At 42.4% G+C, this 25,787-nt stretch overlaps 1 protein-coding gene across 1 annotated transcript in view; it reads right to left on the reverse strand.

Annotated features, from left to right (window-relative positions):
• Positions 1-25,787, reverse strand: part of LOC130112270 (AP-3 complex subunit beta-1-like) — a 105,866-nt gene that overhangs the window by 39,356 nt on the left and 40,723 nt on the right. The window contains exons 18-23 of the mRNA XM_056279559.1: positions 15,917-16,073; positions 15,591-15,750; positions 11,079-11,220; positions 9,376-9,421; positions 9,083-9,198; positions 6,626-6,854 (exon numbers count right to left, since the gene is read on the reverse strand). Coding sequence (XP_056135534.1) covers positions 6,626-6,854; positions 9,083-9,198; positions 9,376-9,421; positions 11,079-11,220; positions 15,591-15,750; positions 15,917-16,073 — 850 coding nt within the window. The remainder of the gene's footprint in view (positions 1-6,625; positions 6,855-9,082; positions 9,199-9,375; positions 9,422-11,078; positions 11,221-15,590; positions 15,751-15,916; positions 16,074-25,787) is intronic.

The following is a 25,787-nucleotide window of genomic DNA, read 5'->3' on the forward strand; positions in this document are numbered from 1 at the left end:
ATAACTTGCCACATTTTTTAATAAAATTCTTGAACGCAATATGTAATAAAGTTTGCTGCATTTTGTAATAAGTTGTTACATATTGCACCGGTTATTACAAAATGCAGATGTTACACTTTTTTATGAAGAAAATGTAATAATTTGGTGCATTATGTAATAAACCACCAAAATTTATGTCTTGATTTGAAAAAAAACATAACGTCAGAACAACATTGATTTTAAGCATTCTAGCATGACTCAACTAAGAATTAATTTTTCTAGTAAGATGTTTCATTAGCCAAAACTTATTCAAATATAACTGTTTATTATAATCATAGAGAATGTGTTTGAATGTTCAGAGACAAAAACTGCACTAAATGCGTGTTACAGACACAAACATTATCAGTGCACTGAAATGTCAGGAGACATACACACATCTGCATTATGTTATGCATATATACGTGATAGAAAGCAGACAAAAGACAGAAACAAATATGGAATAGAAAAAACTTTATTCCAGTTCCATTTGTGTTAATGCAACATAGATGTCCTTTTCTATAGTGGTTAACAATAGTATAAACTGACTAAAAACAGCCTAAACAATCTTTCAAATCCAAATGAGATATTTCTAATCATGTTATTAAAATAAAAAAGAAGGCTAGCCACACTTGCCGATTAACAAAAAGATTAGCAATATTTCCAATATACAAGAAATTTACTTACGACTTGAAAAAAAAACATCTTCTCTAGTAGCAACAGTAGAAATACCTTTTCCTCCAACATAAACTTCTCTTAAAACAACCATCACTTAGTAAGATTAAAGATAAACAGTCAGAAAATTATTGAACTAGGTACAACAGACACATACTGTTCAAGGTTAAATGTGATCTGTCACATTTGGAAGTTCCTCCTATCATTCTTTCCTTTATTCATTCACTATTTACATCATATCTCTCCTTCCTTCCTTCCTTCCCATACTATGTTTTCCAAAAAATGTCCTTGATTTTGAAATGTCCACAGCTTGTGTGCCTCAACAAGACCCAGGTCCTCATCCACTTGCTATTTTTTCCAAATAGCTCCTTTAATCTCGCTGAGAGACCACTCCCACGTCCAGCTGATTTATATAGCTTCATAATACTAATGACACTGTCACTGTCATGTTCCAACTGAAGGCTTTCAGCTAAAGATTCCCTGATGTAGATTTGAGGAAGAAATCGTGATGCAAGGTCTTGAAAAAGTTTAGAAACCCTGTTGAATACACCGAGCATTGACATGTCAGCATGTAGTGTCAACTGAATAACATATGCCAGCAATTCTGTCGGCAGGTTGGGCATGTCACAATTTCCATCATCATATAGAAGGGCATCATCATGAGGTATATCCAGGGGATCATGATGGTGTTCATCCAGAGCACAGTCATCTGGTTCAGCCGTGAAATGGTGATGGTTTTCAACAAACGTAGCATCATGGCATTCATTCAGGGCATCATCATGGAGAACATCTGGTTCATCATCTTCTTGGTTTGATCCATTCTCATATCTTTGACATGTCCTTTCCCTCTCAGCTTCCACAATATTCTCATTGAATGAAGACACTGACCCCTCCAGACTGAGATAATGTGCTCCATGCTCCTCTGCAATATGTACAAGGACCAGCAATGGCAAGCTTTCTGAGTATGTGTTAGACTGAGATATAATAGAAGAGGCATCAGTTCCCAGTGTGGAGATAATGAGAAATTGGACATTGAAAATCTCAGCTGCCCTTTGTAGTGTGATGTGATCTCCGTAGGTCCCAAATTGTGACATGCTATCCAAGTATACATCCAAGTCATTTCCATCAATAGTGAGACAAAGGTGTTCCATTTACGGTAAATGGATTAGACCTGAGATCTTGAACTATTTCATCCCTTAGGGTTGTTGCTGATCTGAATATTCCAAATGAAGCAAGCTGATCAGCTATGGCACTAAACTGGCAATTTCCATCGGGTGCTGGGTCAAACCGTACACTCACATCTAAGGAGTTATAGTCCCTCAGTCTGTCTTCATGTGTGTATGTCATCAAAAGTGGATGCAAAGTTAGAACTGACTTCGAAGATTTAGAGCGCTTTTTTTCTCGTTGCCGTGTTGTACTGGTCACATCAGAAACAAAGAACCATTTTTCTTGCACTTTAGCATCACCAGGAATCTTGAACTGAACTTTGTATTTTGAAAGCTTTATGTTACGTTTCATGATCCTACCAGGCAACACGCGATACTGTTTTGAAACTCGATGGTTACCATCTTTCACTCTCACCAAAACAGCTTCACTGATATGATAAACAGATGGAGGATTTTGTTTAGATGCATGCCGGATCATCCGTTTACTGCAATGCTCAGTGGCTTTCTTTGCCATTTGTCTTTGTCTTCTTCGTTTTTCCTCAAATCTGAGCCGCTGTTTCAGGGAGGGTAAATTACCTTGTGGATCATTCGTGGATTGTTCACCAATGACACTGGATGGAGAACCTGCCAGGGGATGCATCACCGTGTTACTTTTTCTCCCATAGTATACTTGAAATGGAGACATCCAACTTAAAACTTCCTTTGGGTCTTCATTTAGCACTCAGGAATATGACGGCAAATGTTTAACCCAGTTAACCCCTTTCCTCTGACAATTCAAAAGGTCATACATGATCTTTTTCCTCAGCACTCTGTGGGTCCTCTCTACCTTTCCTTGGCTTTGGGGATGGTACGGTGAACTCTCAGTTATTCTCACTTGCATCGATTCCACCAGCCTTCGCACAGCTCCTTTAAACTCTCTGCCTTGATCATGCTGCAAAACTTGAGGTGGGCCATGTTCAGTGTAGATATCATAAAGATGTCTTGCAATCTCTGAGCTGTCTTTACTTTTTAATGGTTTAAGCCATGTGTATCGACTAAAGACATCAATCACAGTGAGGATGTATCGATATGTGAAATGGCCATGCTTGATCTTCCACTTTCCCATATCAAGGAGGTCAATCTGATGCCGATCCTGTACTTCTTTGGCCCCGATGGGCCTCGGAATGGGTTTATTTCCAAATCTAGCCTTGTGGAGTTGGTAGTGTCTGGAGCAGTCCAGTGTTTTTTTAACCTTTCTTTCACTAATGCCAGAGTGTTGCTCATTTAGTCGCTTATTCAGCTTCCTCGCACCTGATCCCTTTGTGTCATCCAGAACTTTTTTTACAATGCCACCAACTGCAGACTTCATAGCTACTGGCTTCCCGGCACATAGCAAGGTCTCTCCATCATCGCTCAGAGAGTAGAGATTCCTATTTCTCCACAGCCTCACCAGAGCACTTTGTTGCACTCTTGTACGTGCATTGACAGGAACATTGAACTCTCCCTTTAGTTTCTTCACAATGACTTCATAGACATCTTTAGTCATTGATTGTTGTTGTCCATATCCCATGCAGACAACCCAAAGGGTACAGGCCACAATTATGCTGAACTGTAGAGCTGTCAAAAAACATTTTGTTTAATTGAATATATCACGTTGTTGTATTATGTTATAGCGGTAACTTACAGTAGTTTGCTGTTATTGGTCCCCGAAATTAATCTGTCATTTCAGAAACTTTCTAAAACCAATCTAGCATCTGCTAGTTTAGCTTATCATTGCTAATCAGATCATGGTTACTAATTTAAAAGTTTGGGCTTTAATCTGTTAGCATTTCATATTAGTTGCAAATCAATCAACATACATTTCTGAGAGATTCTCTGAATCTGAAATCTGATATTTGTTCATACCTTTCATCGTGTTGCCTTTCAAATATTTTCCATCTTAAGTGGTCAGAGGGCATGGCAAAACTGAAGCCAAAGTGTTTGGATCCCCCCCTGGTGGCTGGCTTTAGTACACGCACACACCAAAAAATAATGTATAATGCTAGTCCAGTTAGAGAATTTTAATTTTTCCTAATTGTTATACATATTATGAATGCAGATGGACAATAATTTTGGTGGTTTATTAAATTAATTAAACTGCATTATTTTTTCTGTTTCATATTTGTTTTTATCTTTTGTCTGCTTTCTAATCACATAATATTTGTTTAACATAATGCAGATGTGTGTATGTCTCCTGACATTTCAGTGCACTGATAATCTTTGTGTCTGTAACACACATTTAGTGCAGTTTTTGTCTCTGAACATTCAAACACATTCTCTATGATTATAATAAACAGTTATATTTGAATAAGTTTTGACTAATGAAACATCTTACTAGTTTGTAAAATTAATTCTTAGTTGAGTCATGCTAGAATGCTTAAAATCAATGTTGTTCTGACGTTATGTTTTTTTCAAATCAAGACATATATTTTGGTGGTTTATTACATAATGCACCAAATTATTACATTTTCTTCATAAAAAAGTATAACATCCACATTTTGTAATAACCGGTGCAATAAGTAACAACTTATTACAAAATGCGGCAAACTTTATTACATATTGCGTTCAAGAATTTTATTACAAAATGCGGCAAGTTATTATGAAATGTGGCGTTATAACATAATGATGTGAAAATTTATTACATTATTACATAATGCAGCGTTATTACATAATGCGGCACTACAATGCTGTTAATTGTGCAGCAATGGAAAAGTAGTCTCAATACTATTCCAACATAGTGGGCTATCAAGATGTAAGTTTTCCTGTGCCCACAGGATTTGCGTCACTGTTTTGAATATTAACAGCAAGATGTCTTCAAAAGGCAAGCACAGTAAACACTTTCTGAAACCAATTCATTACATGGTAAAGAATAACTGATAAAATAATGTTTAAACTTGGACTACTGTAGCAAAATTAATCTAAGTAAAAAATGTTGCGCAAATACCCTTGCTATGAAAGCTGTTTTGAAGCTTGAGATTTGTTTGATGCTTAAAGACTGCAGCGTCTGTTAGTTTGTGACGATTAAAATAAGGAAATGCACACTTCAGATGGTACTAGTCAAGTGAAAGGTGTAGATGGCAGAAAAGCTGTTTAATGTGGATAAAGGACTGTTTTGCTGGGAGTGAGCAAATTAAAACGACTTTTTACTGTTAATTGATCTAGAAAAGATCAATTAAGAACCTCTTTTTTTAACCGAAGGTCAAGGTATAAGCATTATAATGGAAAAGTGTTGATTAAAAACAAGGTTATGATTCATGATTAGTTGACAGCAAATCACACATTGTGTAATGTTCCTTAGATAATACAAAAAGGACAGATAAAGTACTGCCTGTATCCATTCTCTGTTGCCTTGCCAAACCAACCCCAGCCACCTTCTCACAGTACCAAAGCTCATCCATCCATCCATTATCCAAACCGCTTATCCTGCTCTCAGGGTCGCTGGAGCCTATCCCAGCAGTCATTGGGCAGCAGTCAGGGAGACACACTGGACAGGCCGCCAGGCCATCACAGGGCCGACCCACACACACACACACACACACACACACACACACACACACACACACACACACACACACACCTAGGAACAATTTAGTATGGCCGATTCACCTGACCGACATGTCTTTGGACTGTGGGAGGAAACCCACACAGACATGGGGAGAACATGCAAACTCCACACAGAGGACGATCCCCAAAGTTGGACTACCCCGGGACTCGAACCCAGGACCTTGCTGTGAGGCAACCGCGTTTACCACCGTGTCACTGATTTTCTTTTTATATTTATATTATCATATGAATCCATGTAAATCAAAGCTCAACTGATCTAAATTACCCACTCTTTGGTTGCACGAGTTCCTTCATGCCCAATCAATCCTGAGCAACTGACAGTTTTATCGTGCTTGAGTGCACACCACTCTTTTGTGTGTATGAGAGAAAGAGAAAAAGAAATCTCCAAGGAGCATTGAACCTGGAGCAATACTGAGTGTAGAGATTTTGGAAATGGAAAAGAAAAAATATTGAGAGAATGTTTGCTTGTCCTGGTCAATACACATGAACTGAGGATAACTGATGTAATACTGCTGGTTTGAAGCTGGGGGTAAAGGAGTATTTGATGGCCTGAGAGCAGACTTTGGATTATCGTAACAAAAAAACTATTGAGCAACATCAAAACATTGTGCACCATATTTCTAAACAATAAATGACGAGTCTAATTATGTTGCTTTAACACAGCTATATGGGCTATTATTCAAACTAGCAAAATGATTGGGATGTAGATAACAGTGAGTGGGTGGAAGACACCAGGAACTCCCTCTTTTGAGGACTACTTTACAGAACTGGGTTAAGCAGCTCGATAAGAGCAGGTATCATGTAGACTGAAGAACAGAACAGAACAGAACGCGTCAAAACGGGAAATTTTTTTGACATGTATCTATTAATAATCTAGGCAGTAGCACTACACTCCCAAATGATTGTGCTCTTTTGGTATGTGTTTTGCCCATAATATCAGCACATATCATGACCGTGAAATACTCAAATTGTTTCATCAATATATAGTGAGAGAGCCATGCTGATGTCATACATTTAAATGTCTGCATTTTTTGTTTTTGTTTAAGAGTAGAGTTTGTTAAGAACATAAGAAAACCAATGAAAAAAGGTATATAGGCTATTATCCCCATAAAACATTCAGTCACTCAAGGTTTCTTATGGTTTGATGTTGAACCGTTTCACACATTTCACGTTCCGTTCACACTTACCAATGACATTGAAGCAGTGAATGTTAAGGCTAGCAGGGTTCCTGTCTCCTATGTGGATCTCCTCCAGCGTGTGGTCAGTGCTATTGGCGAGTGAGAGCTGCACAGATACCATGTTGGACTGATACAGACATGGCTGTCTGGGGAACTGGTATTGAGCTGACAGACCCTTCCCCATCATATGGTGAAGCAGCTCATGGTTCTGGACAGGGGCAAAACTAGGGCTATTCACCTGGAGGGACACACCAGAGAATAACAGTGAACTACAGTATGAATTGGATCAACTAGCAGGATCAAACACATTAACATGCTAAATACAAAGGCCTTAGACCTTGAGTAAGAGACAAGCCCCAAAAGCAACAGTTGCAAATACATTGCATAGAAAAATGCTTAGAGCCCAAATAATCGACATCAGGTCAGGAGATCCATCCATCCATTATCCAAACCGCTTATCCTGCTCTCATGGTCGCAGGGATAGTGGAGCCTATCCCAGCAGTCATTGGGCGACAGGCGGGGGGGCACCCTGGACAGGCCACCAGGCCATCACAGCAGATCAGGAGATGGACATCAAAATTGCATTGCAAACGCATCCTCACAAGTGCTTGATAAAGTATGTGATGAACATGATAAAATAATCTTTTCTTTCATTAACTTGTGGTTTTCAGATAATATAGACACAACTTTCAGAATTTAGGTGAATTCTGGGAGAGCGTGTGTAGTGACGTACTTTATGCAGGTTAGATATTCACCATGTGGACCGGAGACTGTCCCTTGAAGACAGTGGGTTAAGGGGTTAGCAGGGGGGGATTGTGGGTAGACAGGGTTGAGGTTTTGATGATTGTGAACTGTTCACTTGAAGTTTGTTGGAGGAAATAAACGACCCCCCAGCTGTGTGGTCAAAAGGAGATGTGGTCTCGTCTCCTTTCTGTCATCCTCCACAATGTATCAATTTGCTTGAATGTTGACATTTAATCCTATTATTTCACATGTGAATTGTTTGGTATCAGGGGCATCCAGGTAACATTACAGTCTTTTCTGTTGCCTACCAATATGAGGATTGCTGGTTTAAATCCCCATGTTACCTCTGGCTTGGTTGGGCGTCCCTACAGACACAATTGGCCGTGTCTGCGGGTGGGAAGCCGGATGCGGGTATGTGTCCTGGTCGTTGCACTAGCACCTCCTCTGGTCAGTCGGGGCGCCTGTTCGGGGGGAGGGGGAACTGGGGGGAATAGTGTGATCCTCCCATGCACTATATCCCCCTGGCGAAACTCCTCACTGTCAGGTGAAAAGAAGCGGCTGGCGACCCCACATGTATCAAAGGAGGCATGTGGTAGTCTGCAGCCCTCCCCGGATCGGCAGAGGGGATGGAGCAGCAACTGGGACGGCTCTGAGAGCGGTGTGATTGGCAAGGTACAATCGGGGAGAAAAAAAGAAGGGGCTGTGTGTGTATATATATATATAATTTTATTTTCCTTACCCTTTTGTATCTGCTTAAGTCAGAGAGTACTGCTGGCGTCGTATGTTGCAGCCGCTTCTCCCTCTTGTAGTCGCCCCTTCCCATCCACCCCTGTATGTTTGTGTTATGTTTATCTGTTGTCTTGTTTCACCGCCGTTTATTGTAAAGCGACTTTGAGTGTTAGAAAAGCGCTATATAAGTTTGATTTGATATATATATATATATATATATATATATATATATATAAGGAGGTAGAAAAGGTCAATAGCATGCCCCTGGAGGACAAATATGCCACATGGGAGTGAGGCTCGTTTTACCATCTGATATGTAGCTCTGCTGTTCTATCAGTGTCAAACAGAAGAATAGATTTTCAACACATACTGATAGAGGAAATGTCATCCTTTGTCTTTGATGTATGCACGCACACACACACACTAGGGGTTGCACGACTTCTGATTTTTTCAAGTTGACGTTTCTATCAATAAAGTCGACGTAACGTCGACGCATCGTTGATGACGTCATCACATACACACGCACGCAAAAAACACAGACAGAATGGGCTGTCCAAAAATGAGCAACTTGTAATGACAAGATCTATAGTGTGTGTGTGTCAATGTGAAATCGCTTAATTTTTCCCCCACCGGCCACCGCATTTGCGGTGATTGCGGAAAAAAATAATGCTGTGTGATCATTTGGTCAACGACTCATGGCCGGCGCATAGGAGCGACAAATTGGCTCGTCGCTCCGAGGGTGGGGGGGGTCGGAGATTTCATAGGTGTTCAATTGGCTACCAAATTGGGAGGGGAAATTGTAGACAATTCTAAGAAAGTATTAACAAGGAAGAATGTATGAATAAGAATGTATGAACAGGAAAAAAGCAAAAACAAAAAACGTTGAAAAAAAAAGTGGTCAACGACTCGTCGACGTCGACTTGTGGTAGTGACGTCGACGCGTCAATAAGTCGACTTTTCTGTGCAAGCCCTAACACACACACACACACACACCTGCATGGTGGAGGAGATGCTGGAGAGAGAGAGGCCTTCCAGGTCTAACAGTAGGCTTGGAGAGAGTACAACAGGTGATGATGTGGCGACCAGTGTAGAGCCATCTAAAGGACTCACTGAAACAAAAACGGAAAAAAGGCATTTAAAGCTTATTGTTACACGATTAATATTGTCGCATATATAATTGATAATGGTAATCTTAGGTTACTTTATAAAAGCCTAACTAATACACTTCAGATGGTGAGTTTTTTTCCCCCCTCATCATTTTAGAAACAGTGGACTTGTTAACTTACAGCTGCTGTATGGTTCTATCAAAGACACTTCCCTCTTGGACTTCACCTGAAAAAAAAAAAAAACAAACAAACATGGAGACGAGATACTCAGCGGCTTACAATAAAGGGCAACAAACACTTAAAGATGAAATAGGAGCATGAGAGAAAAATGACAACTCTAAGAGTGCTGAAAATGCGAGTATGGTATATATTTGGCAAAATGTTTGAGTTTCAATTACAGTAACTAGCACATCACAATTTCAATTTCCTAAAAATGGATATTCTGCATCCACCTTCAACATTTGTGGAATGTGCATGAACTAGTCATGGACGTCATGTCACAACCGATACATGTGACAAAAGAAGGTTTGTCAGGGGTTGACTTGTGTGAATGACAACCTGTCTCTTGCTGACAACATCCATCCATCCATTATCCGACCCACTTATCCTGCTCTAAGGGTCGCGGGGATGCTGGAGCCTATCCCAGCAGTCATTGGGCGGCCACCACCGTGCCGCCCTTGCTGACAATAAGACTATTGAAATTGTACTGAATTTAAACATATAAATGCTGTTATCAACATTTCTTGACTCCCTACTTATAAAACAAGTTTTGATGCACATCAAATTAAGAACCATGAAGTTCCAGTCTGCCTGCTCCAGGCACAACATACAGGAAAGGAGGGGGAAAAAAAGATAAAGAAACAGGACAGGACAGAGATATGGGGCACGAGTGAAAACAAATGATAAAGTTAGAGGCAGTATCTTTTTTTTTTTAACCCCCCCCCCTTTCTCCCCAATTGTACCTGGCTAATCACCCTGCTCTCCGAGCAGTCCCAGCCGCTGCTCCACCCCCTCTGCCGATCCGGGGAGGACTGCAGACTACCACATGCCTCCTTTGATACATGTGGAGTCACCAGCCGCTTCTTTTCACCTGACAGTGAGGAGTTTCGCCAGGGGAACGTAGTGCATGGGAGGAGCACGCTATTCCCCACAGTTCCCCCTCCCCCCTGAACAGGCGCCCCGACTGACCAGAGGGGGCGCTAGTGCAATGACCAGGACACATACCCACATCCGGCTTCCCACCCGCAGACACGGCCAATTGTATCTGTATGGACGCCCAACCAAGCCAGAGGCAACACGGGGATTGGAACTGGCGATCCCCGTGTTGGTAGGCAACGGAATAGACCACGATACTACCCGGACTAGAGACCATATTTTACCAGATCTTCTGACTGATACTCGGTGGCAGTAAGAGACAGAAACCTTGTTAGTAGTCTGAGGTCTGTGTGAGAAAGAGGGGGAGAATGAGAGACAGATATACAGATAAAATGATACATTATTCATGGGGCATTCCTAAGTAAGTGTAAGTGTATGAATGACAATTTCATAGTGCAGAAAAAGGGGAAGGGAATGTGTGCTAGTTTGAGAAATGCAGAGTAGGTTTAGGAGAGCAGAGGAGAATGCGTTCGATGAAGTGGGGGTTAGTGAGTGAAAGGGATCGCGATGCATCGTAGATAATTGTCTTTCAATGTATCAAGTATCACAGAATCACTGTATTGTGATACCATGGTTATCGTGGGCAACATCTTGTGATACTATCGTGAGTTACTCTGTGATTCCCACCCCTATTCGTCACACAAGTGTGTCACTGAATAGGGGTGGGAATTGTAATCAAATCCCATCACAAAATAATCCAGTTTCCCACACATAACACGAAGTCTCACCTTGTGTTTAGACTTGCCACTTTTCTTCAGCTTTGTGTCCGAGTCAGTGTCAGAGTCATCCTCAGACTCCGTTTCTGATTCAGAGGAACTTTCTGCTGATGAGCTACTGGCTTTGGCCACAGGACCATTTTCATCAGACTCACTGAAACATACGAAGACACAAGACTAGGTTGCAAAGGGGATCAATGAAGGTAAATTTCTTATTGTACAAAAAGAACATCAAAGTAGTATCTTTTTTCTTTTTGACCCCCTCCCCCTTTTCTTCCCAATTGTAGCCGACCAATTACCCCACTTCTCCGACCCATCCCGGTTGCTGCTCCAACCCCTCTGCCGATCCGGGGAAGGCTGCAGACTACCACATGCCTCCTCCAATACACGTGGAGTCGCCAGCTGCTTCTCTGCACCTGACAGTGAGGAGTTTTGCCAGGAAGATGTAGCACATGGGAGGATCATGCTATTACTCCCAGTTCTCCCTCCCCCCGAACAGTCGCCCTGACCGATCACAGGAGGTGCTGGTGCAGCGACCCGGACACATACCCACATCTGGCTTCCCACCTGCAGACACGGCCAATTGTGTCTTTAAGGACACCCGACCAAGCCGGCGGTAATGCGGGCATTTGAACCGCCTTCCGTGTTGGTAGGCAAAGTAGTATCTTACATCGTTAAGATATACTTCTATTTAAGTTGATGAAACATTTTTTTTAAGACACCGACAGTTAAAGACAGGATAGAAAATGGGAGAGAGAGAGAGAGAGAGAGAGAGAGGGGTATGACATGCAACAAAGGTTGCTCGCTGGAATCAAACCGGCGACGGTTATGGCGACCATGTGGTACGTATGCGCTGTAACCATTCGGCTACAGAGGCGCCCAAAGTTGATGAAACTTAAACAGGTCTTTTAATTTCAAATGTCTAAGGCATTCGGGTAGCGTAGTGGTCTATTCCGTTGCCTACTAACACGGGGATCGCCGGCTCGAATCCCCGTGTTACCTCCGGCTTGGTCGGGCGTCCCTATAGACACAATTGGCCATGTCTGCGGGTGGGAAGCCGGATATGGGTATGTCTCCTGGTCGCTGCACTAGCGCCTCCTCTGACCAGTTGGGGCATCTGTTCAGGGGGCAGGGGGAACTGGGGGGAATAGCATGATACTCCCACGCACTATGTCCCCCTGGCGAAACTCCTCACTGTCAGGTGAAAAGAAGCGGCTGGCGACTCCACATGTATCGGAGGAGGCATGCGGTAGTCTGCAGCCCACCCTGGATTGGCAGAGGAGGTGGAGCAGCGACTGGGACGGCTCGGAAGAGTGGGGTAATTGGATGGATACAATTGCAGAGAAAAAGTGGAGAAAAAAATTCCGTATTTTACAATCTCATGTAAGCACACACTGAACTAGAACCATTTTTTTGGGTCTCCCCAATTGTACTTGGCCAATCACCCCATTCTCGAATCGTCCCGGTCGCTGCCCTACCCCCTCTCTCGATCCGGGGAGGGCTGCAGACTACCACATGCCTGCACCGAAACATTTGGAGTCGCCAGCCGCTTCTTTTCACCTGACAGTGAGGATTTTCGCCAGAGGGATGTTGCACGTGGGAGGATCATGCTATTCCCCCCAGTTCCCCCTCTAGTGGGGCAGCTTAGTATAAAAATTGTGCATTTTGTGATAAAAGTGTCAAACTTGGTACATATGTAGCTTCATATATTTAGAAAAAATTTGGATATGGAGCCACTGAAAATTAACCCTGTAGTGGCCATGGCAGGCATGGACGTTATTAGATCACTTTTAGCGGGGCTGTGGCCTCCCTAAATTTCATATCATTATGACAAGACAGATGAGAATGTTACCTTTCCAGAGATACCAATATTACTGTTCTAGTCCAAGGAGAACCAGAGATATTTCATTTTACATATCGGATATCACCAATGCATGTTGAAAAAACTAAGTTCCCAGTCAATTTTGAGACATTATTCATTTATACATGATGTATAGACATCTATACCTAAACACTCCTCTTCTGTTGGTCAAGGTTTAGAACCAGCGATTGCAGGAAAAAATACACAATTCAGTATTTCAACATTGTTTATTGTTATTTTATTGTTTTTTTCATTTACAAAAGTAACTGCTTATCAACTGGCTCTCGATCTCAAACGTCTCAATCTCACTTGAAAAGTTAACTGGTTAACACTCCCCTTCACAGGCACACAGGGCAGTGCATTCAAGCGCTGCTTTTTTGCACTTGCAACACTTCACACAGCCATTCTTGCACCTGCATGATACCAGTTCATGGCAGGTGTGGGAGGCCTCGGGTAGTTCTGTCCAATATGGTTCCAACATTTCTTCCTGGTTCCTGGTCAGGCCCCAGTTGTCTGATGAAGGCAACTCTGGTGCAGGTAACAGCATCTGGCCCCACACATATCCTCCCTGTTAGACTGCCCTCTTCAAATGTTGCTCCAGGGCTGCCTTTGTTGGTGGTATCAGCTGAACGTTGTTCTTCTTTGCAAACATCTTCTTTCGTGCTTTATTGATGTCCATGCACTTGCTCGTCCTGTCATACAGGAGTGTGACAAATCTTTCTATGCTCCTCATGACCTCTTCTGGTATGTCACCTGGTACAGATGACAGTGTCAGGAGAGCATCTGTCAGCTCTGGCAAAACGATCCATACTGCCCATGCAGTTTTCTTACCGTGTCCGGCAAAACTGGATACAGTGTCACACCCAGTGAGAGCATGAAACATTGGTAATATTTATCACGTGAATAATGTTTTGAAATGTGAATGATGTTTCAAAAGTGACTGGGAACTTAAGTTTTTAACGTGCATTAGTTAGTTTAACATGCATTGGTGACATCCGATATGTAAAATGGCATATCTCTGGTTCTATTTAGACTAGAACAATAATATTGGTATCTCTGGAAAGGTAACATTCTCCCCTGTCTTGTCACAATGGCTGATATGAAATTTAGGGAGGCCACAGCCCGCTAAAAGCGATCTAATAACATCCATGCCTGCCATGGCCACTACGGGGTTAATTTTCAGTGGCTCCATATCCACATTTCTTCTAAATATATGAAGCTACATATGTACCAAGTGTAGTGCTTTTATCACAAAATGCACAATCCTTATGAATATTGGAGCTAAGCTGCCCCACTACTCTCACCTGAACAGGTGCCTCGACCGACTAGAGGAGCAACTAGTGCAGCGACCAGGACACATGCTCACAGCCGGCTTCCCACCCGCAGATCCGGTGAATTGTGTCTGTAGGGACGCCCGACCAAGCTGTAGGCAACACGAGGAAGAGAACTAGAACTATTTGAACAAATATGTTAGGTGCCAATGAGCAAAGCCAATTCAGAAAAACATGTATTTTCTGTCAAATACAATCTGAGAATGTAAACTTGATTCGGTCAGAACAACAAAGATCAATAAGTTTTTGTTTCGGGAAGTTAATTTACTGTTTCTTTGACTCAAAAGATTTTTTCCACTCCTATTCTCTTGCTCGGTCTCCTTAATTTGTCCCTATAATGAGTGTTTACTCCGCCTGCCTGGGATTTTCAGCTGTCAAACTAATGCGAAGAATTGTGACGGCAGCTGGCTTTTTCACTTGGGCGATGATGAAAAGCCAGTCTCAATTTGGCCAACAGATTTCATTTGTTGTGAACAGGAAAAAGTGATATAAATCACAGTGGGCCTGATTAGGACCTGCCTGAAATGACATAATGAGGGCATAATGCTTTGTTTGTTGTGAAAGAACTGGGGTGAACTGCTCTAATTACTCTATTGTGTGTAGCTGGTTTGTGTGTGTGATGGTGTGTCTGTGAGTTTGTATGTACGTCTGTGTGCGTGCGTACTGGGGTGAGTTGCTCTAATTATATTCTCTAAGGGAGGGAGAAGGGTCACCCGGCGGCTTGTCACACAGCAAAAGCAGGTACATTCTATGCGAGTTTGTGTGCTCATGAGCAGATTAAGCAGACTGTATAAGAAACTAAACTTGCCAGCGTGTAAGAGTGTGCGTGAGCATATTCAACAGTAAAGATTCAAATGTCACTCAATGGTAACACCAGGCTGCTAAATGACCAATCAAAAGTTATTATCCATTTGCCATGTAAATACGGGTAACACTACTGGACTAAAATTCCTCTCGATTAGCTTGTTAATTGATCTACAATAACAATACAAATGATCTAGTAGCACTGCCAGTCTCTGAGTGACTGATTGTGAGGAGGGCGAGGAAGACGATGACGTCCATTAAGCACACAGCCTTGTGGGCTGTGTTGCCCAATGCTGTACTAAGAGGTTTTACAAAGGTGTTTAAGAGATTTTAAAATTGAGCAGTGATGTAAATTATAAGTGAATAAAGTAAGGTCTTATATCTGGAGGAGCATCTCCAACAAACACACACCTGTTCAATTACCACAGTCTACCTGAGGGAGAAGGAAACATGCAACATCTGGACACACTAAATTAAAGAGGAAGGACATTTTTCTTTCGTACTATAAAGAACACTTCATCATTGTACCTGTCAACAGCTGTTTGCTTGCCCTTCTTCTGTGCAGCCTTTGTCTTTCTCTTCTTTTTTTGTTCTGATTCAGATTCACTGGAACTTTTTCCTGATTCACTGGAACTCCTCTCTGACTCTTCACTACTCTTGTCACCGCTCTCATCCTCACTGTCCGACTCTGTGGAAATAAGCACACTCTCAAAACACATCCAATTACACAAACATTTATGGTAAATATTCTCAGACATATTAATATGGAGAATCAAAAATATTTTTCCACACGTATAGATACACACACACACACACACATATTTATATATATATATAAATAACAAAACAAACACCTTCACTACTTCTACTGCCACTGCTGCTTTCACTGCTGCTGCTGCTTTCAGACCCTTCTTCCTCCGCTTCATGATCATCCTCTCCAGAGTCGGAGTAGAACTTGTCATCCGATTTGGCTGACTTTGGGTGTCCTACTGATGCTGCCCACTCCTTTACCTGAGACATAGTGATTGGAGCTGGTCATGTATGACAATTAAAGCAAAACAGCATTAAAGCACACAAGGTTTAGGGACAGGCAAGATCAGGAATGGACTAGATTTCTCCAATCATCAAAAATATACAGTGCCTATATTCACCCCCTTGGATGTTTTTATGTTTTATTGTTTGACAGCATTGAATCACAGTGGATTTAATATGGATTTCTTGACTGATCAACATAAAAAGACTTTCATTTAAAAGTGAAAACAGATCTTGGGGCTTCCGAGTTAGCAAGTGAGGAGATGGCAGCATAGGAAAACGTGCTCCAGACAAAGTTAAAAATTAAAAGCCCACTACGACTCGAATCTACAAAACGTTTTGATTCAATTTGATTCAAGATTGTGGGCTTCGAAAATGCCTAATAAAAAGAAGTCAATTCAGTTTGAGTTACTCGAAGAAGATGGAGTCAGCCAGGCTTCCCCGGCTAGCAGCGCTATGGAGGATAATGATATGCAAACGGACCTCGGTGAAGAACAAATGGACAATATGAACCTGGGTCTCATACTTAAAGAACTGAGGGAGTTTAGGAAAGCTAACAGTCAGCAGCTGAAAGTAATTCGAGACGAAATAAACAAAACTAACAAGAATCAGGGAGGTGGAAGAGAGGATTGATGCGGCCGAAACCTGAATTCAAACTACGGAGGGAGCCATAAATGAGCTGCTGAAATTTCAGATTCACCTGGATGCTAAACTGATGGACTTAGAGGGTCGTTCCAGATGAGACAATATCAGAATCTATGACGTTAAAAGAGGGACTCAAGGAGGACTCTCCGTCAATGGTTTCCTTTGTAGAGCACCTGTTATGGGAAAATTTGGAGCTCCTGCCTTGTTGGAATTATGAATTGAAAGAGTGCACCGCGCCCCGATGTCAAAGCCGCTCTCAGATGCCTCACCGAGGTCCACTGTAGTCAAAATGTCAAGCTACTGAATGAAAGAAGAAATATTGAGACTGGCTTGGCAAAAGCAGGAATTTGAACATCTTGGAAAAAGGGTAAATCTCAATCACAACTATGCACCTGATGTTTTGAAAAAGCGAAGGGAGTACACTGATGCGAAATCAATGTTAAAGGAGAAGAACATCTGATTTCAAACTCCGTTCCCAGCCAAGCTAAGAGATTTCCTCCAAGAAGTAACAGTACTGTACGGATCAGTGGAAGAAGCAACTGGAGACATGGCAAAGAGAGGTCTCCCAGCTGTAATCAAACACCCTGTCTCTCTTCTGGATCAGGTTCAGCATTTATCATGGCGCACAAGCAGGAGAGCAGAGAAGCAGTGAGATACTGGCAGACTTCCGGACTACAGGGAAGGGCTCCAGGCTTTTAGGCACCAGGACCCAGTGTGACTGTACATGACTGAAAGAACAGGAAACTGATGCTTACTGGTGAGTCAAAAGAAGACAGGGTGAGTCTCTTTAAAAAAGGGGGAGCCGAGGACATAGTTTTTAGTCATGGGATAACAGACTGTAAATAATTACTACATATTAGAGTAGCATCTTGTTGGCGATTACTATGAATATACTTTTAATGGTTGGGGGTTGTTCCTTAGCCATAGACCTCAATGGTTATCAGAATGGACAAAGCTGGCCTCCGCGATGGTGCAACGGTCTAAGCATTGGCTTTGTGTTGATGTAGTTGCCCACTGGGGACCGGGGTTCGTGCCTCGGTCTCGCCAGATCAGACTACGGCCGGAGTCAATGAAGCAGCAACATTGGCAAATGCTGTTTTGGGAGAAGGGAGGAGTCGGCTTGTGTTCGTCACATGATATACATCTCTGTGTGTGCCGGGAAAACAGGCGTTGGCTTGGTTCGCCTTGTCATGGAGGTGGCGAGGCAGTTCCTTTGACACTGCCGGTCAGAGAGATGCAGTTGGTGAACACATACAGTATGAAGGTGGGTGTTTGATCTAGAATAGGGATCAACTGGCCACTAAATAGGGAGAAAAAAAGGAGGGGAAAAAAAAATCAGAAATACATTTTAGAAAAACAATGGACAAAGGCCTGTTGGTTGGCAAATGAGGTCCCTCTCCCACCAAATTGGGGCAGGGGATTCTCTTCAAAACCCTCTCTCCATCTGGGCTTATTTAGGGTCACAATGAAGACCCTACATATGGAAGTTAATTTTTCAGTTATGACTTTGTTTTATTTGTTTTTATTTCTTATGTGTAACATGTTCAGTCTTTGTGTTCTTACCATGTTCTTGCCCATTCAAGGGCTTTTTTTTCTTTTGCTGCCATTCTCTGCAGCCTCTGAGGTGTTGCCTTTGATACATTAAGTTTACAATCGATATTTGTGTTGACATTTTTATTGGAGGCTAAATGAAAGCAGTTAAGATTGTAACTTATAACGTAAATGGTTTATTCAATCCAATCAAAAGAAACAAGCTATAATCCAAATTGAAAATAAATAAAGTCGCTTTTTTTTTGTTGCAAGAAACACACCTTAAAGACATGGAGCATGCTAAACTAAAAAGAATGCGCTTTAAATACCAGTTTTCATCATATTCGGCTGGACACAGGAGGGGAGTGGTGATACCAATCAAGCAAAATTAGTTTTGAACTTATATCTGAAAAGAAAGCTACAGGGGGAGATATGTTTTGATAAGAGGAAAATTGGGAGGATCATTGATAACTTTACTAAACGTTTATGCTCCCCCTAATTCTGAATGGAATTTCTTTAGACAATTATTTGAATTGATAATAACAGAAACTCAGGGGGTCCTGATTTGCAGTGGGGATATTAACATTAGAGTAAACCCTAATCTGGATTCTTCAAATGCACACATAACTCAGCCTAACTGATAAATAAGAAATTTAACTCTGCAATCAATGATTTTGGGTTAGTAGATGTCTGGAGATAATTAAATGCATTAAGGAGGGACTACACATATTTCTCCAACCGTTACTCAGTACACTCAAGGATATATTATTATTATTTTACCTTTGGCAAAGACCTACATAGGGTTGGTGACTGTGACATAGGTATTATGGATCTGTCGGACCATAGTCCTCTTTACTTAAAACTGAATCTTGAACTGGATCAAAGAAATACTTTGTAGAGATTAAATACTCACATCCTGAACCATATGAAGGACCAAATCGAAGTGGATATTAAAGAATACTTGGAACAGTATGATAATAGCAAGGTCTCTCCTCTGATACTTGAGGATGCATGTAAAGCTGTTCTATGAGGTAAAATAATTGGCTACAGTTCTCACTTAAAGAGGTCTTGGCAAAAAAAGTTAGATCACCTACAACCAGAACTGAAACAATTAGAACAAGACCACAAAGACACAGCTGACAAAAAAGTTAGAGAACTAACGAAGAAAAAGAATGAAATAAATGAGATCTACACAAAAGAAATACGAAAAGGTTAATATTTACAAAACAGAAATATTATGAAGGGGGAGGAAAAACCAGCAAATTGTTAGCTTATAAACTGAAAAAACAACAGGCTGAGAATTCAATTCATAGAATTAAAAGCCCTTTGACTAACCTTATACGCTACAAATTTAAAGATCTACAAAGTTATTTTGAATCATTTTATCGGAGTTTATATTCCCAGCCTTAGTTTGACAAAGTAAAAATGGAGGATTGCTTTAAGACAATTCGCCTATCTAAATTAACCAGTGAGCAGAGTAATCAGCTTGCAGATGAAAAATCGGAGAAAGAAATTAGCACAGCTATAGCTCATCTCAAATCAAACAAAGCCCCGGGCCCAGATGGGTTCCCCTCGGAATGGTACAAAGTAATGAAGGATTCATTGATCCCTGTCATACAGTCCACCTTTAACTGGGTCCTTAAGGAGAGTAAGATATAGGGAAGAGTAATTTCACTGATCCCAAAGGCAGGAAAGGATAAATTGGATTGTGGCAACTTTAGACGTGTAAGTGTGTTAAACCAGGATTATAAAATTTGTAAACATATATTGGCAAAACTAATAGAGGAACTTTTACCAAAAATCATTGGCCTAGATCAGACAGGCTTTGTTCGCCAAAGAAACTCAAGATAACATTAGACGGACCTCACATGTAATTAACCATATAACAGAATATAATTTAGAAGTGGTGTTGGTGGGTCTAGATGCGGAAAAGGCTTTTGATTGTGTGAATTGGTCGTTTTTATGCAGAGTTTTGGATACATTTGGCTTTCATAGTACATTTATTAAAACAATACAAGCTCTTTATGATAAACCAAAGGCAAGAACTGAGATAAATGGAGCAGTATCCACCCCTTTGTTTTAGAACGAGGAACAAGACAGGGCTTTCCAATTAGTCCTCTCTTGTTTGCAATTTTTATTGAACACCTGAGCCAGTGGATTATTCAGAGTAAAAATACTAAAGGGACTAGAAGAACCCCGCTACAATGTAGAGGTTTGGTTATCCACCCGTCTAAATCTCCCTCCTCTTCATCCTGCCAGCTAACCGCCTTCCCCCTGCCCCTAAACCCACCCCCCACTCCAACTCCCTCCCCCCAAATGCTCAGAATCATCTGAAATGCCGAGAAAAGTGGTTTACCCCCTCACTCCAACTCCTTCCCCCCAAATGCTCAGAATCATCTGAAATGCCGAGAAAAGTGGTTTTTAGCCATTTTTAGAAAATGCATATTTTGCATAATTATGCATAATTATTATAATTATATTTTAATTTTCTGCTATTTTTCTGGTCCTCTCTGGAACAATACCTACCACTTCCAAAAAAAAAATTAGGATCATAAGTGCATTTTTGCAAAAATGCATATATTTTGCATAATGCCAAAACATAAACATTTATTTCTAAGTCCCAGAAATTTTTTTGTATATAGGTGAAAAAATCAAAGATGCTCAGAATCATCTGAAATGCAGAGAAAAGTGGTTTTTAGCCATTTTTAGAAAAATGCAGATTTAGCATATTTATGCATAATTATGCATAATTTTTATTTTCTTGGATTTTCCCCTTACTCTCTGAGACAATACCTACCACCTCCAAAAAGAATTAGGATCATAAGTGCTTTAGTTTTCGGTCCCGCTATCTACACTAACACACACACACACACACACACACACACACACTAACACCACACACACACACATAATGAAAATATATGAGTAGATAGAAGAACCCCGCTAAAATGTAGCGGTTTGGTTATCCACCCGTCTAAATCTCCCTCCTCTTCATCCTGCCAGCTAACCGCCTTCCCCCTGCCCCTAAACCCCCCCCCCACTCCAACTCCCCCCCCAATGCTCAGAATCATCTGAAATGCCGAGAAAAGTGTTTTTTAGCCATTTTTAGAAAATGCATATTTTGCATAATTATTATAATTATTTTAATTTTCTGCTATTTTTCTGGTCCTCTCTGAGACAATACCTACCACCTCCAAAAAGAATTAGGATCATAAGTGCTTTAGTTTTCGGTCCCGCTATCTACGCTAACACCACACACACACACATTCCGAAAATATATGAGTAGATAGCTATGAAGGGAGGAGAACAAAAGATTTCCTTATTTGCTGACAACGTATTAATAGAGCTATCCAACCTGGACGATTCACTAGTATAGTTATTCTCACTTCTAAAATATGGTTCCTTCTTTGGTAATAAACTGAATATTTTAAAAACACAAATTCTCAGTTTTTTGTATAGCTCCTCAAAAAACATGACAACAAAGTTTCAGTTACAGTGGGAAGCAGAATCCATGCGATATTTGGGAGTAAATAGAGACCCTTTTATGACCTACGTCACGCATAGTATGCGCGCGTATTTTGGCAGCAAAAATCACGTGATCACTGTTTACCAACTGTAAAAGGGTCCATACCAAAAGATTTAACAAAACTGTTCATCAATTTCCTCCCTCTTAATCAAAAGATTAGGGAAGACATAAAGAGATGGGACGTAATACCTCTTCTTAATTTTAGTCCTCGAATTGAATCAGCCAATTGCTGTATCTCTTCCAGTCCCTTCCACTAGATCTATCTGACCAACAATTTCAGGAATGGGACAAACTTATTTCGAGGTACATTTGGCAAGGGCAAAGACCTACAATTAGATATCAGAGTCTAAAGTTAGCAAAAAATCAAGGGAGGGGTCGCATCCCGTGTCTAAAAGATTATTATATTGCAGCTCAATTAAGACCTGTTAGTGTAATCCAGAATATTTTGCTAGGTGGAAGGGGATTGAGGAGGCTATAACAGAGGAGTATCCAATTCAAGCTGTAATTGGGGAAAAGGTTTTGCTGAATAACTTAATTCATTTGGGAAATCCATGGATTCATTTGCCACTTAAACTGTGGACAAATGTAATAGTCCAAAATAATTTCAAGGACGCTATAAAGTTTTGAGATGGTGTGCATATGACCCGGATTTTGTACCTAATAGATTAGATGTAAGGTTTAAAGGGTGGGTGACTCAAGGCTTAACAGCGTACTGTACTTTTTTTGCATCAGGGGTCCATGAAGAGTTTCCAAAATTTGAAGATGCAGCATGGCTTGAATAATAATGATTTTTCCAGATTTCTTCAAGTTCGACGTTATATTGAGCAATTAATGAAGATAAATAAACAAATATACTAATACTAATATTATACTAAAAATCTTCAGAGGCTTATGTTTCGAACTCAACCAAAAAACCATCTCAAAACTTTATAAGGGTCTACAACCAAGAAAATGTTACTCATTATATGTGAAAAAAAATGGGAAAAGAAAGGAAACCTTGGAATAATAGAAGAGGAATGGAAGAATTTATGTGAGCTGCAATGGAAAACTTCACGTTCAGCTTTATGGAGAGTGTTTTGGTGGATAAACCTCATTAGGTTCTTTATTACGCCAGTTCAAGAGTCATTATACCAAATCTTCCAACTGCTGGAGACAGTGTGGTTTCTCTGAGGCAAATCATTATCATATATTCTGATCTTGCCTAATATTAATTCCTTTCTGGCAGGAGGTTCATAAAGTTTTGCAAAATGTAATTCAGGTGGATGTCCCATTTAAACTAGAGACCCTGTATTTTGGCACCCTGCCATCAGAAAATCTTACCTCTTATGACTGATATCTAGTTTGGATTTTAAATGCAGCTGGAAGGAAAGCTATTACCAGAAAGTGCGCCCATGAAACATTTGCCAAATCTTCTCTGCCAATGCCAAACAGCTTATTTTGCTGTTGCTATTGACTCTTGTTTTGAGCTTCTGGTACCCCAGGTGCTGACAATCAGGTGCCTGATATAAGATTTATTGCCAAGAAGCATTGTTACAACAAAGAAATAATCTACCAAACACAAATTTCCTTATTTTTTGTGCTAAGTTTATATTCTTGGCAGTAATGAAACTGATATATTGTGGCAGGATGAGGAAAAACACAGGAGACGAAGGCGAGTTTGATGTTTATTCCTCAGCTCCAAAACCAAACTACAGCAGGAACAACCCTGCACCAGCAAGCCCGGGAACGTAAACCACGCCGCCAGCTCACAGTCTTGCTGGGTGAGAGGCATAGCCCCTGGTGTCCGCCACACAGCCCCCCCCCCCCGAACACCCAGAAGGGACTCCTGGAAAGAAAATTAGTGTCTCACTGGAGGCTTAAGCAGCCTGCCATAACGGCTGCGCCGTCCCTCAGCCGAAACAGTAGGTGAAACACAGTCCAATGCCGGCTGAGAAGCAGAACGCTGAACCCATGAAGACACTGCCGGGGTCCTGGAAAGAGGACGACCCCGACGGGGAACCTGGGCTGGAAAAACAACTTCGCCTGCCACCCTGTGCACCAGTTTAAGCCTATCAAGCGTGACACGCTCCCTACACCCACCCATATCCAGCACAAAACCCTTAGGACCCGTCTCAAGAACCCGAAATGGGCCATCGTATGGGGGTTGGAGGGGCGAGCGGTGAGCATCATGCCGTACAAAAACAAAACGAGCCGACATGAGCTCCGCAGGCACGAATGACTGCGGAAAACAGTGGTGAACGGGGCCTGGAACCCGAGTGCTGTCGGACAAAAAAGGATAAACAGCCGGACGGGGTCGAGGAGTGGAACTCCCAGGCAAAAATTCCCCAGGGACGCGGAGCGGCTGACCCAGCACCGGCTCAGCGGGCGAAGCGTCGAGGTCCTCCTCAGGAGCCAAACGCAACCCGAGCATAACCCTAGGTAAACGATCCGCCCAGTTACCATCCGAGAGCGCAGCGCTGCCTTGAGCAACCGGTGAAAATGTTCACACAAGCCGTTATCCTGAGGGTGGTACGCGGTAGTGCGGTGTACCTGCACACCCAAGGATCGCGCAAGTGCCGACCAGAGCTCTGACACAAACTGAGGGCCCCTGTCTGAGGTGATATCTGACGGAATGCCGAAACGGCCGACCCAGGGGGAAAGAAAAGCGCGTGCAACATCCGAGGATGTTGTGGAGGACAGAGGGACAGCCTCTGGCCACCTGGTGGTCCGATCTACCATTGTGAGCAGGTGCGTAAAACCCTGTGAAGAAGGTAGAGGGCCCACCAGGTCCACAAGCACGTGGTCGAAACGTCTGGCCGGGATCGGAAACGGTTCGAGGGGCGACTTAGTGTGCTGGTGGACCTTAGCACACTGGCACGCTACACATGCAGCTGCCCACCCCTTTACGTCCTTGCGGAGGCCAGGCCAGATGAACTTGGAACCGACCAACTTCACTGACGCCCGAACGCCAGGGTGCAAGACGGAGTGAATCGAACCGAAAACTCGACAGCGCCAGGCCACTGGTACAATGGGGCGAGGATGGCCGGTGGAGACATCGCAGAGGAGGGCAGGACTGCCTTCCTGCATCACAGCGTCCTCTAGCTTGAGGCCGGTACACGTTGACCTAAGAGCAAGGACGTCCGGGTCGCTGGGCTGGTCGGCAGCCATAGCGGAGAAATCCACACAGAAGTGCACAGGACACACAAGCACACGTGACAGACAATCAACAACAGGGTTGGACTTCCCGGCCACATGCTGAATGTCCGTTGTGAACTCGGAGATTGCCGCTAGGTGGCGCTGCTGACGAGCAGACCACGGCTCAGTTACCTTGGACATGGCGAAAGTCAGCGGTTTATGATCCACATAAGCCGTGAATGGGCGACCCTCCAGCAGGAAGCGGAAATGTTGGGTTGCAAGGTGCAGTGCCAGCAATTCCCAGTCAAAAACGCTGTACTTGCGCTCGCTATCTCGCAGTTTGCGGCTAAAAAATGTGAGTGACTGCCACGCATTCACCACACGCTGTTCAACCACAGCCCCCACGGCTATGTCAGACACATCAGTTGTTAAAGCTATGGACGCCGTGGGTGTGGGATGGGCGAGGAGGGCAGCGTTAGCCAGGGCGCACTTAGCTCCGTCAAAGGCCTGGACCAGTTCGGGAGTCCAGTCGACAGGGTTGTTAGCCTTCTTAAGCCCCAGGGCTTCGTAAAGTGGCTGAAGGAGGTGGGCAGCGCGAGGGAGGAAACGGTTATAGAAATTCACCATGCCCAAGAATTTCTGCAATGCCTTAACAGAGACTGGGCGGGGAAATTCCACCACCGTTTGCACCTTAGAAGGCAATGGGACCACGCCTTGTGGCGAAATGCGGTGACCCAAGAAGTCAATCACCAGCAGTCCAAACTGACACTTGGCCGGGTTGACTATCAAGGCCGTGTTCGTCCAGACGATGGAAAACCTGTTTCAGGTGCGCCAGGTGCTCTTCAGCTGACGGACTGGCCACTAATATGTCGTCGAGA

The sequence above is a fragment of the Lampris incognitus genome, chromosome 5 (genome assembly GCF_029633865.1).
Source record: "Lampris incognitus isolate fLamInc1 chromosome 5, fLamInc1.hap2, whole genome shotgun sequence".
In the NCBI taxonomy this organism is placed as follows: Eukaryota; Metazoa; Chordata; class Actinopteri; order Lampriformes; family Lampridae; genus Lampris; species Lampris incognitus.